This window comes from Coffea arabica, chromosome 3e, assembly GCF_036785885.1.
Source record: "Coffea arabica cultivar ET-39 chromosome 3e, Coffea Arabica ET-39 HiFi, whole genome shotgun sequence".
Taxonomy (NCBI): Eukaryota; Viridiplantae; Streptophyta; class Magnoliopsida; order Gentianales; family Rubiaceae; genus Coffea; species Coffea arabica.
In genome coordinates, this window is record NC_092315.1 from 5,891,625 (window position 1) to 5,904,682 (window position 13,058).

Genomic DNA, 13,058 nt, shown 5'->3' on the forward strand with positions numbered 1-13,058 from the left:
ACTACGGTGATGATTAAAGGGATAATTGATTATGCTTTGCTGGTGGTGGATGGCTTGAGATTTAGATTTTTATAAAGCTAAATCATGAACATGAGTAAAATGGTTGCTAAAGCTCACTGGTCATCTATCAGTATAGTTTATCATCAATGGAGTTCGGTTGGCTTTCTTGTAAGTTGATTCAATTGCTTATTGGATGAATATTTTTCATGTAATAAAAAGTGCATGACTTTGAATTTATTAGTCTACTCAGCAGAAGATAATCTGTAATTCAAGATGTTCATTCGGATAGGATACAAATTCTTAAACATTTTATTTTTCCAGAATTTTGAGATATGAGTTCATAGCTGTTCTTTTCCACTAAACTTTAGATGGCTAGCAATTTTTCCTTCATAGAGGGAAAATAGTGAGCGACTGAGCCCAATAAAGAGAAGAGAAGAGAAAACAACCAATGTTTAAACCCTCTAATTCTTTAAAAAAGTAGACATGTCTCAGGCCTTCATTCCTTAGCATATGAAATGACAAAGTTGAGAAAGGTCGGAACGTTGGAGACAACATTTCTTAGATAAAGCCTTCACATTGACAACGAAGAACTATTTAAATTTACATATGTACTTAATTTTGGTACCAGCAAGCATGACAGATTTACTTATTGTACTGCTTCTTCTTTTTTTCCTTCGAGTCTTTATGCTGTACTTAGCATCCTACCCAATGTGGATGCAGTGGCTAATTAGATAAGATTTCCGGATCCATAAGCAACAAACAATTCATGTTTATAACTATTTGCCAGATAATGTGTTCTTCTGGGTTTGCTTTGTTTGAAAATCAACCGAGCCTTTTCTCTATTTTCTTCTTCAAGTCACAGGAGTAACAATTAGATCCTGCAGAACTATATGTTTTCAGTACACTAATTTTGTTAGCATTTCAATCTAATGGTATCTAACTTCTATTATATACAATAGTATGCCAAGGATTTTTGGCCAAATGAATGCTAAAGCTTCATTCTTTTAACTGTTTCTTTGCAGTTTGCTTAAAATGTTGTGTACTTAATTTTTCGTGCTTTATCGAGTTCTCATCATTAGCCTTTGTATGCATTTAGTAGCACTCTCACTAAGATCGGACTAGTGCTAGGTAACACTCAAAGTTAGCCCTATACTGTGGTTATACTTGGCACAAAGATATATAGATATACATGTGTAGATAGATACATGTTGACTTATATAGATATACTTTTACATCAAGAATTTGTTATCAATCAAACTCGTTGAATTGTTTAGTTACATAAATAGTGATTGGGTAGGTGATACTGTAAAAAGGAAGAGTATTTCAGAGTATGCATTTTTATTGGTTATGGAGTGTTTTCTTAGAATTCTAAAAAGCAGCAGGTGATTGCATTGTGTACTACAGAAGCAAAGTATAGTGCAGCAGCTAATAGTGCAACTCAAGTTTTGTGGTTGCATCGTATGCTTGGTGTACTACAACACAAGCAAGTTGATCCTACGAACATATATTGTGACAGTAAGTCGGCTATTGAATTGTCCAAGAGTCTGATTCTCCATGGGTGCAGTAAACACATAGACATTAAATATCACTTCATACGTGAGTTAGTTCAAGAGAAGGAGATTGAGATGGATTATTGCAGGACCAAAGAGTAAGTGGTGAATATTTTCACAAAAGCATTAAATACGGAGACTTTTGTCAAATTGAAGATGTTAGGCATGTCAAGTTGCTTATTTGCCGGCATATGGTACCAACTAATTAGAGTGCAGAGAACTATACATATGTTTGCATCAAAATTCTTTTTCAAAATCATTTCTTTATCAAGAAAAAGAGGAGGAATATGTCGGTGAATGAATAATATACAAAATTGGGGAGATAGTGATATCTGGCAAGTGGCAACTCAAAGGAACGTACCTCCGAAGTTTCAAATGCTCATCAACCCTCCCAACCCCTCCCTGGCAACTCAAAGGAACGTCTCCTTCAAGATTTAAATAAATGGTGAGATAGTGATATCTGGTCTGTCCTGAAGATTTAAATACTCATCATCTCTCCCAACCTCGCCCTTGGCACCTCAAAGGAGCGTACCCTGAAGTTTCAAATGCTCATCAACTCTCGCAACCACTCCCTGGCAACTCAAAGGAACGTCCCCCCTGAAGATTTAAATGCTTATCAACTCTCCCAACCTCCCACCCGAAGATTTAAATGCTTAAGAAAAAGAAGAGGAATATGTTGGCGAATGAATGACGAAGATTTAAGAGTAAACGTTGATATATAGACTTCCATGGGACTTTAAAAATCGTTCAGGGACTAACAACTGAGAAAGTTGAAGTACTTTTGTGAGACTTTAACTTAGTTTCAAGGATCAAACACATAAACTGCTTAAAAAATAACAGAGCTAATTAAGGTCAACTTTGTTCGAGAGAAGGCATTGCAAAGTGAAGTTAACTTGAACGCGTAAGTCCTTCCATGAAGCGTTGCGCGTGTTGAACGTGTCAACACAGATGAGCAAGTTGCAAATACATTCATGAAATGCTCGATATGACTACAAGAAAAGTTAGTGCTGAGGGAAATGTTCAATTATGGCAATCCAATGGGCCACGTTCAATTATAAATTTACATTTATTATGAGTTTGTTTCTTTGTTTAGCATAACAGTAGCTTGCCAGAAGATTTGGCAAAGGTTAATTTTTGCAACTCGGACAGGGGAAATGTTTTACTACTAAGTCACGCCTGACTCTAAAGCCAACTTAGGGCCTATTTGATAACTCTACTTAATGTCAAAAATTAATTTATTCAAAACTTTTTAAAAAATCAAAGGTTGTTCGGGTTTGTGAATTCTTTAGCTTTTTAGGATTCAAAAACTAAAAAAGAAAAGGTAATGTAAATCTTTAAAAAAATTCTGAACGAATTGATTTTCAATATTAAAAAAAAGATTATCAAACATTGCGCAAGTAATGATAACTTCCTCTCCATTGGAGAGCCTGACAGTACAGCGTACGCATAGAATATATATAGCGGCCAATGTCTCTAAAATCACATACAAGCGGGCACTCGTGTAAACACCATCTAAAGCTCCGTTAGATAATGTAACAAGCACTACCTAAAAACTTCATCATTTTATTTGCGACTGAATTGGATGAAGATAAGAACCTTTGATTTCAATCCGGAAATGGTAAACCTTCCCCACCCCTATAGGCTATAGCTAAATGGTAAACCTTTCCCACCCCTGTGATACGAAACAAACAAAATGAATGGGCAGTCAAAGGTCATTTTCAGAGCTTTTGAAAAGTTTTTGTTCCTTCATGTGCACCATAGTTCACGTAAAATCAATCAATGAAAGTCCTTACATAGATATAAAAATCTAATCCAGTTGTCAAACTCGGCCCTTGAACACGCTTTCCCAGCTCAAAACACAGCAATTCCTCGCAAGACTAAAAAACAAGAAAAGAGCAGTTTTACCTCTGAGAACTTTCTTTGTTGGTATAAAAATCAACTCAAGATCCTGCAACTTCATTGCTGAATTCAGAAAAGAAGAAGGAATCGCTCCTCCAGTTTATAATCAAAGATCCCCTTCTTATTTGCAACCATCCGAGTGAGTTTTCTTATTAATCATCCCTTTTCCCTAAATTACATAAGCATTTATTTATGTTATTTGAGTGGTATTTTAGCGTCTTCAGGTGGAGAATTTATAAAAGGAATCCACTAGTTTGTACTAATTGCCAACTACTAAAGACAAAGCACGAAACTCCATTGTAGATATAAGTTGTATCTGGACCCTTATGCCTAAAAAAGTTGTCAAATTGAATGCATTCATGCAGCACATAGATTGTTCAGATAGTGCTTCTGGAGCTTATATTTTGCTATTTGGAATACCAGATTGCCATTCACATGATTGGTACACCAATTTAGCTTGCTTAGCTTGATTCTTATTTAGAAATTATGATACCGGAGTTATTCATGGTATCATATTACATTTGTTCTACATCCGTAGGTAATTTGGGATTCTTATTGTATTATCGCCCAAGTGGTATTAATATTGTGTTAGTCAGAACGGTAAGTTACTCACTGATGATTTATAAATTTCATAAACTTTTCTTATTGGCCTTTAGTTTGAATAAAATACAGAAAATTCAACATTTATGTCCTCATTTTGATTCTCAGTAGCAGGAACAGTTTTCCGGGTAATCCTATACATTCTCGGTAACTGCAATTTGACAAAATTTTCCAGATTATAAAGGTACGGACTGTACAGGCTCAAATCATGTTTCTAAGCATTAACAGATTTCACGTATATATGCTCGCAATTACCTTCTTGTCAAGTGTTGATTGTCTGACATCGACTATGTTTCCAGTTGGGATCCTCTACGCCGCTATTTGATGTCAAATTCAGTGTCAATCCCACTTATCATGTGATGGTAGAAGAAATTTAAATAAATAGCACATAACAAATTAAATAAACTGGACACTTGGCATAAATATAGAAGTATCACTGAATTATCACTGAAAAAGTGGCACTGAGGATCCCGTATAGTATGTTTCATAGCTTTCATCTATATCTTGCAAATTTAACTTAGGTGTATGAACAAGATTTTCATTTTCTTCATCTATGACTGCTTCTAGATTAAACTTGGTTAAGAGCCAATTTTGAGCCAAAGGAAATTTTCAATTTTCTATGTAAAATTTTTTGAGAAATTTTAATTTCATCCCATTAATTTGCATGAGGATTATATATAATTTTCCGAGTTAATGATGTACAAAAAGGTTTAAGCCTCTGCTTTGTTAAAGTCAACTCATGAAGTTGGCATTACGCGGGAATCATCTTCGGTATAGATACATTACTTATGCAAGTACGTATATTCTTACATCTTTTTCTCCAACTTCGGTGAGCTCTATCTTCATTCTTCAGGATTCCTAACAACAAAACTAGCAGTGTATGCTTGGGCATACACTTGGGCTTCCCGCATGGGAGTCCTTTCTGAAAACAAAAAATTGTTCATCATTCATGTTTCATCCATCTTTTAAACAGGAAGTATAGAAACACAGAACGGTTAGTTACTGATAATTTCTGAATTTCATAAACTTTTCTTCTTGGTCTTTAGTTTGCACAAGACCTACCCAAAAAAGTTTGCATAAGAGATAGAAAATCCAACATTTGTGTCCTCATTATGATTCTTAGCAACAGGAACATTCTTGGTAACTACAATTTGACCAAATTTTCCACATTGTTAAAGTACGGACTACACAGGCTCAAACTAAATTTCTAAGCATTAATAGATTCCATATATATGCTCGCAATTACCTTCTTGTCTAGCTAAGTGTTGATCATCTGACGTCGACTGCGCTTCAGAGCTTTCATCTATATCTTGTAAATTAACTTTGGTGTATGAATAAGATTTTGCTTTTCTTCATCTTTGACTGCTTCTACATTCAATATGGTTTGGAGCCAAATTTTAGGCTTTACTTTATCATTCAGAGAATTTTAATCTACTGTCTGATCAAAAGGCATGTTCTGGTGCAAGTTAACTGTACCCAAGAAACAACAAAATGTCATTAGTCACTCACAAGGTATTTTTTTTTTTTAAAAAAAAAAAGATTTTTGGGACAGTTATCTTGCTCGGACCTTAAGATTCACTCCAATAGGAATCAACCTTGACAGTTAAATTAGCTGATCCTTCCTTTTAAAAAAAAAAAAAAAAAACTTCTTTTATGGTGTAAATGGAAGGATTCGAACCTAAGACCTCTTACTCACACTTCCTCTCCCAACCCATACCTTCCCCAGTTGGCTGATCCTCTTGATGTTTTCTCCTGCAGCAATTCTTCATTTTGTTATACGTACTCAACAAAGATGTCTAGAGACAGATCTCACCAAATTGCCATTCGCATTGATCAAAAGCTTTCTGACCTATTGGATACGTCGGAGAAGCCATCGATCTTCAAAATCCATGGTCAACTACGAAGTGAAAATGAAGAGGCATACGAACCAGAAGTGGTTTCCATCGGACCTTATCACCACGGTAAGCCTAAACTGAAAGAGATGGAGAAGCATAAGCTAAGGTACTTCAAAGAGATTCTTCGTCGTAGAGGTGAGAGTGCTGAGAAATACATCATAGCTTTGGCTGATCTTCAAGATCAAGCTCGAAGGTGTTACGCAGAAGAAATCAATCTTAGTAATGATGATTTTGTTGAAATGCTATGCCTTGATGGCTGCTTTGTCATCGAGTTCTTGAGGAAATGTAGACATCCAGGATCACACTGGCAGAATGACCCCCTTTTTCAGATGCTTTGGCTACGCACAGCCACTGTGAATGACCTAATATTATTTGAGAATCAGTTGCCCTTTTTTGTCCTGCAGAAACTGTTCGATATGACCAAGTCACCAAGAGGAGAAGGGAACCTTATTGACCTAGCTATTCATCTCTGTCTGGTTGGGAACTTGCCCAATCCAGGTCTAAATTCTCATTCTGAAATCTTCGAACTTTATAATGCGGTTCATCTTCTTGGCCTCGTGCACAAAATTCTGTCTGCCTTATTTTCTGAAACACTTTCCTCAACCATGAATTCCAATCCTACAGACTCATCTGTGTTCGTAAAATCAGCTGGTGAGCTCCGACAAAGTGGAATCAAGTTCGAGAAGGCAGAGGATGGTAAATCCTTGTTCCATATCACTTTCGAAAATGGTGTATTTAAAATCCCTCCTTTAGTTGTGGAAGATCATACAGAATCCGTCTTCAGAAACTTGATTGCATATGAAGAGTATATGTCTAATCCATCTGAGACATGGAAGTGCGTAACTGATTACATAATCTTCATAGATTGTCTCATAGATTCCCCATCCGATGTTGAAGCGCTTCGCAGACATGATACCATCGTGAATCAGTTAGGTAGTGATGAAGCACTCTCTATAATGTTTAACAAGCTAAGCAACCATGTTCATGTTGGCGGGAGATTCTGTTACACCAAAATTTTTGATGATGTGGACAAGTACACTCGCAGGCGCTGGCATATTTGGAGGGCGCACCTACTGAGCAAATATTTTAATAACCCGTGGGCTTTCATTTCGTTTCTGGCTGCATGTGCCTTGCTTCTCCTAACAAGTGTGCAGGCCATATTTTCCATCCTACAGTATACGTCGGCTTAAAGAATTTAAAGTAAGCTAGTTGTGCTTGTTGTGTAATTTGTTAGTCATTGTACTTAAATACGAATAAAGTCATTGCATGTACTTGTAACAAATTCTTGATCTGTATGATGTAAAGAACTCTGCTGTCTTGTATATTGATAAGAATATATTTTACGTATTTTTTAGTGTGTTTTATTAGTTAATTTTGGTTTGATTATTTAGTTTTATAACTAAAATAACTAAGGTTTTGGTAAAAAAACTACATTTTATGTTAAAGTGGCTAAACATTGCATTTTATGGATTTTTATGGTAAAAACTTCATATTTTGTAGGTTTAATGATTCAATCATCAAATGAAGTGCATTGAGAAGATATTTGGATGATTGAAGATGGATTAAAGTGGTGAAAATAAAATATGAAGTGTAAAAGGAAAAATGCAATTTGAATCAAGAAAAGTCAGGTTTGACAACTCTGACACATTTTGGTATTTTGACTATATCTAGAGCTACATAGATCGGATCAAGGTGATCTTGATACCATTTCGAAGCTAAGAGATATATCTACATTTAGTATGAAGACATCAAAGTCCAATTCAGCGGATTAATCAGTCAAAAAGTTGAAATACCGAAATTCAACTCAGCTGTCCAAAGTGGAAAACAGAGTTCTGACCAGTCTTTAGTATTTTGGTCATATCTCAGGATACAAAGCTCCGATTTGGATGATTCTTGAAGCATTGGAAAGCTAACGCAAAGGGGTACAACTTTTGTGTTTTACACAAAAGCCAGTTCGGCCTTTATGATAGAGAAAATCGCAGATAAAGTAAGGCCAAAGTGAATACGCGAGTACACAAAACGTGACTTGTAGCCGCGTTTTGTATAGGCGCGTTTTCTGGCCGAAATTCTGCAATTTGCTCAGTCAATTCTCTTGTGTTCAGACTACTTTCCAGCTATAAGTTGCAAGAGAATTCGGTGCACATGCTTGAGAAGACAAAAGGGCAATAAAGGTGGCTTATTTTCAAGTCAAAAACAATGGTTTTTGACTATCTTAACAAAAGGAGATTTGAAGAATCATAGCAGCAAATTTGGACTGGTGGAAAGGAGCCTGATATCAGTTTTATATAGAGAACAACCAGAGAGAAACATGGTCATACGGGAGAGAGCTGGAAGTGCAGAAATGTAGTTCTTCCATTTCCTTTGTGTAGGATAGTTTAGCTAGTGTAGTTCATCCATTCTTGTATATTGCTAGACTAGGATTAAGATGGAGATGAAGAAGGCAAGGTGATGAGCTCAAGTGACATGGGTTACATTCCTTCCCAACTCTTTATCTTTTGTACTTGATTCCAAATTTAGTTAATATGCAAGTTCTGGAATTTATGTTTATTATTTGTTTCTAAAGTTTATGCCTTGGGTTTGGTTGAACTTCCTATGATTGTTAGTGTTTATTATTTGGCTATTTGATTGCTAGTATTTGAGCAAGTTATTTAGCACTTTATCTCTTTAAATCATGATTAATCTGGTACCATTAATTGTGATTATCTAAGGTGTTATTTCTGCAATGAAAATTGAGATTTAACATTAGTTCAAGAAGTGCTAAACATAGGGAGTACACTCACGAAAGTAGAGGTGCACTTATGTGGTTTTTAGTGATTTATTTCATGTAATTTCACTGAAGAAATAAACTTGAAGCTAATTTCATAACCATGAGAATAGGTATGGATTAGTTATAAGTATAATTGATTCACTACGAAAGTAGGATTCAAATGCATAAGGAAATTACACCATAATTAGCCTAGATGTAGTACTCAATGATCCAAATATAACACTTGCATGAGTAGTTAGGGATACCACAACCTAAGGAGCTTTCATTTGTTATTCTTGTATAATTTCAGTAGGTTAAATTTGCTATAATTCGTTGATAGTCTAAATAATAGAGAAGCTTTAGTAATACCGGTAATTGTTCACTCTTCCCTGTGGGATCGACCCGATATATACCCTAAACTACTAGTTGATCTGTATACTTGCAGTGAACGGGTGTAATTCGGTATTTTTTAGCTTGCACGTATGTAAAATACCCGTCATATATTACATGAACTCCTAAATGCATGTTCCGCTAATTAATAATGAAAATGATCTTTTCTGTAATATAATCTACAACCAAACATTAGAATGGTGATAGGGATATAATTATGCATTTTATTGGTGGTTATTTGGTCTTAATTTTGGCAGTTTAGTATGCAAAGTATTGGATTTCTGCTCATAATTAGTATTTGTGTTAATTACAGGTAATTAGTGTTGAAAGTGACAAAAGGGAGGCAAAATCCAGAAGACTCTTGCTTCTAAGGCGTGCCCACGCCAGACAACACAGAGCTGCGTGAAAAAGCCGGATCGCGGGCCCAATCCCTGGAACAACCATTCTGATTGGAAGATACCTTTTTACCATGCGTGAGATCATGCGTGAGATCAGGAAACCTTAAAAACAAGAAGTCTTTTGGCAACAAACAAATAAGAAAGTAAGAAAAAGGAATCCTTTTGGGAAACACAGGAGAATTGGAAACCAATTGGAATTGGAAAGCAAGTGCTGCAAAGACCTTTCAGTAGCAGAGGAAATAGAATTCGAAGAGGACTTTTGGCAACAATCCAATGAGGGAAATAAGGAAACAATCCTTGTGGGAAACAAATTCCAATTCAACAAGCAAAGGGAAGCGGCAGCAACACTATAAATAAAAAGGCAGCAATAGACTAGGGGATCTTCTGTCTTGGACTTGTCTCTTTGTTCTTTTTCTTCTTTTTTCTTTGGAACGCAAGTAGAAAATAGCAGCCGACATCTTTTACTACTTTCTCAATCAACAAAAACTCCATGAAAACTCTGAATTGCTTGAAGATTATGCGGCAAGGCTAGTTCTTTTATCTAGTTGAGGAATAAATCAAGGACCGGGGCACCATAACTGTGAGATCGTTTTAATTGTTTATTTCTAATTTATATGTTCATGGGTATTTAATTATTCTCTATTTTTTCCCTGAGTTATTATTGTTTAGATTTATTGGATAATTAGGCCTGTTATTTGACGGGTTTTTACTTTAAGTGCAAGTTTAATTCCGAATTTACACCCGTTGGACTGCAAGTATACAGGTCGCAATTGTAGTACGAGATGTGTATCGGGTCGATCCCACGATGAGCAATTTAAAACAATTATTAGATACTAATTTACTCTATTATTTAGACTTACAATTAATTTGAGCAGAAACTTCAGAATTTAATTCAACTACAAAAATTCTTAAATAGATAAATGCAATATCTCAAGGGGAGTAGAATTCACTAAATATTAAGATCTAGGGATGTAGATTCCACTTATGATACAAAAGATCTAAAATGAATTAATTCAACACTTGTTACTGCTCTTGTTTAACCAAGGATTCATTTCCAGAAATACCAAAATCACATTCTCATGATAATAATGGGTTAAAACATATTAGTTTGTCCTAATCTCTTGGTAAATACTAAATCTGTTCTTATTCACACATGAAATGCAGATTTTATCCACTTGAACGTATTTCTATTCTCATGAATATACAACTCAAGTTCTACTTGTGTCATTCCATTATTTTTACCATTTCTCAATGAATAAAAATAACTATAGACCTGCTATTGGTGATCAAGCAACAACAAGTAATCCAACATACACAAGTAGATAAGTTAATACAAGACATAACAAGAATGAATAACAATCACTTCATATCATTTGGCCATAAGCTTCATCTACTCCCTAGATAAAGAAAATTAGCTACTCATGAATGATGAAACACTCATAACTTCATTAATGTAAATCATCATGAATTACAAATACAAACAGAGTAAAGAAAGTCTTAGCCAAGATATGGTGAAGCCTTCCAAAAATCTCCTTTGTCTTGAACTTAGATGATTACAAGATGAAATCCCAATTGCCCCTTGCAAGTCCTAGGTAGAGAGAATATGTTTTTCTGTAAGAAACTAAGCTACGAATGGATCTCAGATCTCTCCCCATATCTCTGCATAAAAAACTCTCAAATGCTCCATTTTTCCAAGTCAAATTCTATCCTTTGATTCCCAAATCTCCACTTTGTTAGCATAGTCAAAAACCAATATTTTTGACTTGAAAATAAGCCACTTTTCTTGCCCTTTTGTCTTCTGAAGCATGTGCACCGAATTCCCTTGCATCTTATAGCTGGAAAGTGGTATGAACACAAGAGAATTGGCTGAGTCAAATTGCAGAATTTCGGCTATAAAACGCGCCTACACAAAACGCGGTTACAAGTCACGTTTTGTGTACTCGCGTATTCACTTTGGCCTTACTTTATCTGCGATTTTCTCTATTATAAAGGCCGAACTAGCTTTTGTACAAAACACAAAAGTTGTAGCCCTTTAAGTTAGCTTTCCAATGCTTCAAGAATCATCCAAATCAGAGTTTTGTAGCCTGAGATATGATCGAAATACTGTCACCTGTTCAAACCTCTGTTTTAACTTCCGACCACAGAATGCAGCTTCTGTATTCCAACGTTTTGCCCATGAAGATGGCAGAAATGGATTTCGATGTCTTCATACGAATTGTAGGTCTCTTTCTTAGCTTTAAAATGGTATAAAGATCACCTCAATCCGATAAGTGTAGCTCCAGATATGATCAAAATACTGAAGAGTGTCAAAACTGACTTGTATTGCATTTCCTCACTTGAACGTTTTTCACTTCATTCTTCTTGTTGCCACTTGAATTCATCACCAAATCTCTATTTTTACCTCATTTGACATCCTTTGGTGATTGAATCATCATTCCTGCATAAAAATGAAGTTTTTACCATTAAAATCAATAGAAATGCAATATTATCCACTTTTACCAAAAATATATAATTTTACCAAAAACCTCTTTATTTTATTTATAAAACTAAATAATCAACTCAAAATTAACTAATAAAATGCACTTAAAAATACGTAAAATAAACTCTTATCATTATTCGATTGTCTAAATAATTGATAGCCAATTAGGATGTTGGCGCGTCGCCTTTAAGCATCTTGATTAGTGGCAAACGAGACAATTTCACCGCCTCGCAAGCGGTCTAATTTGGATCGTGGGAATAATTAATCTAGCCTAAATAAACCCGCATGTGTGTTTGTCATCTAGAATTGGGTCTTTCTAATTCCTAATGCTGTGACTACATTAAATCCTGTGAGCGTTTCTGGGGTTGTCTAGTCACAAGAGGGTAGTTTATGAGCGTCTCTTGACTACCATAAAATTAAGGAAAGATTGGTGGTTAGGCGCGTCGCTTGACCACTATAACCAGTTTATTCGTGAGTATATGAATTGTTCCTTGTATCTGTGATCAGTTGTGTGCTTCGGTGCCAAGATTAATTCCTTGACTAGGTTGTTTTAATTAATTGTTATTTGTGTAGTTTGGATCCTGCTATCTTACTCAACTTTAAATTTCAGTTTTTATCTCTTTTTAATTAGTTGGTACTACTGCTAAAAATCCCCCCCATTTTCCTGTGTGATTTGCCTACATGTTCCCTGAGGAGACGACCCTATTCACCATTATACTCATTCAGTTTTGGTAGTAGGTCTAATATAAATTTTATTTTTGGTGGTTTGACACCCACCAAATTTTGGCGCCGTTGCCGGGGAACTGGTGTTTTAAGTGACTTATTGCACAGGTTTTATTTTTTATTTTTATTTATTTTTTCTTTTTTTTATTTTATGCCTCGATCTTCTCGTACAGGAGAATTAGAATTTGATCCAGAGATCGAGAAGACTGCAAGAAGGTTGACTAAGGAGGCAAAGTTGCGTAAGCAACAAGATTCAACGTCACCTTCAGAATCTGAGCAAGAGTTTGTTTCCAGTGATTCATCAAGTGAATCTGAAAAAGGGGAATTTGATAGGGATATAATTATGCATTTTATTGGTGGTTATTTGGTCTTAATTTT

At 35.4% G+C, this 13,058-nt stretch overlaps 1 protein-coding gene across 1 annotated transcript; it reads left to right on the forward strand.

Moving 5' to 3' along the window:
- The first annotated feature begins 3,374 nt into the window (after nt 1-3,374).
- LOC113736238 (UPF0481 protein At3g47200) lies at nt 3,375-7,291 on the forward strand. The gene is made up of 4 exons (XM_027263120.2): nt 3,375-3,588; nt 5,808-6,442; nt 6,569-6,640; nt 6,809-7,291. Exons 2-4 carry the CDS (start codon nt 5,842-5,844, stop codon nt 7,132-7,134), a joined length of 999 nt encoding a protein of 332 aa, XP_027118921.1. The 5' UTR covers nt 3,375-3,588; nt 5,808-5,841; the 3' UTR covers nt 7,135-7,291.
- Nucleotides 7,292-13,058: the final 5,767 nt, after the last annotated feature.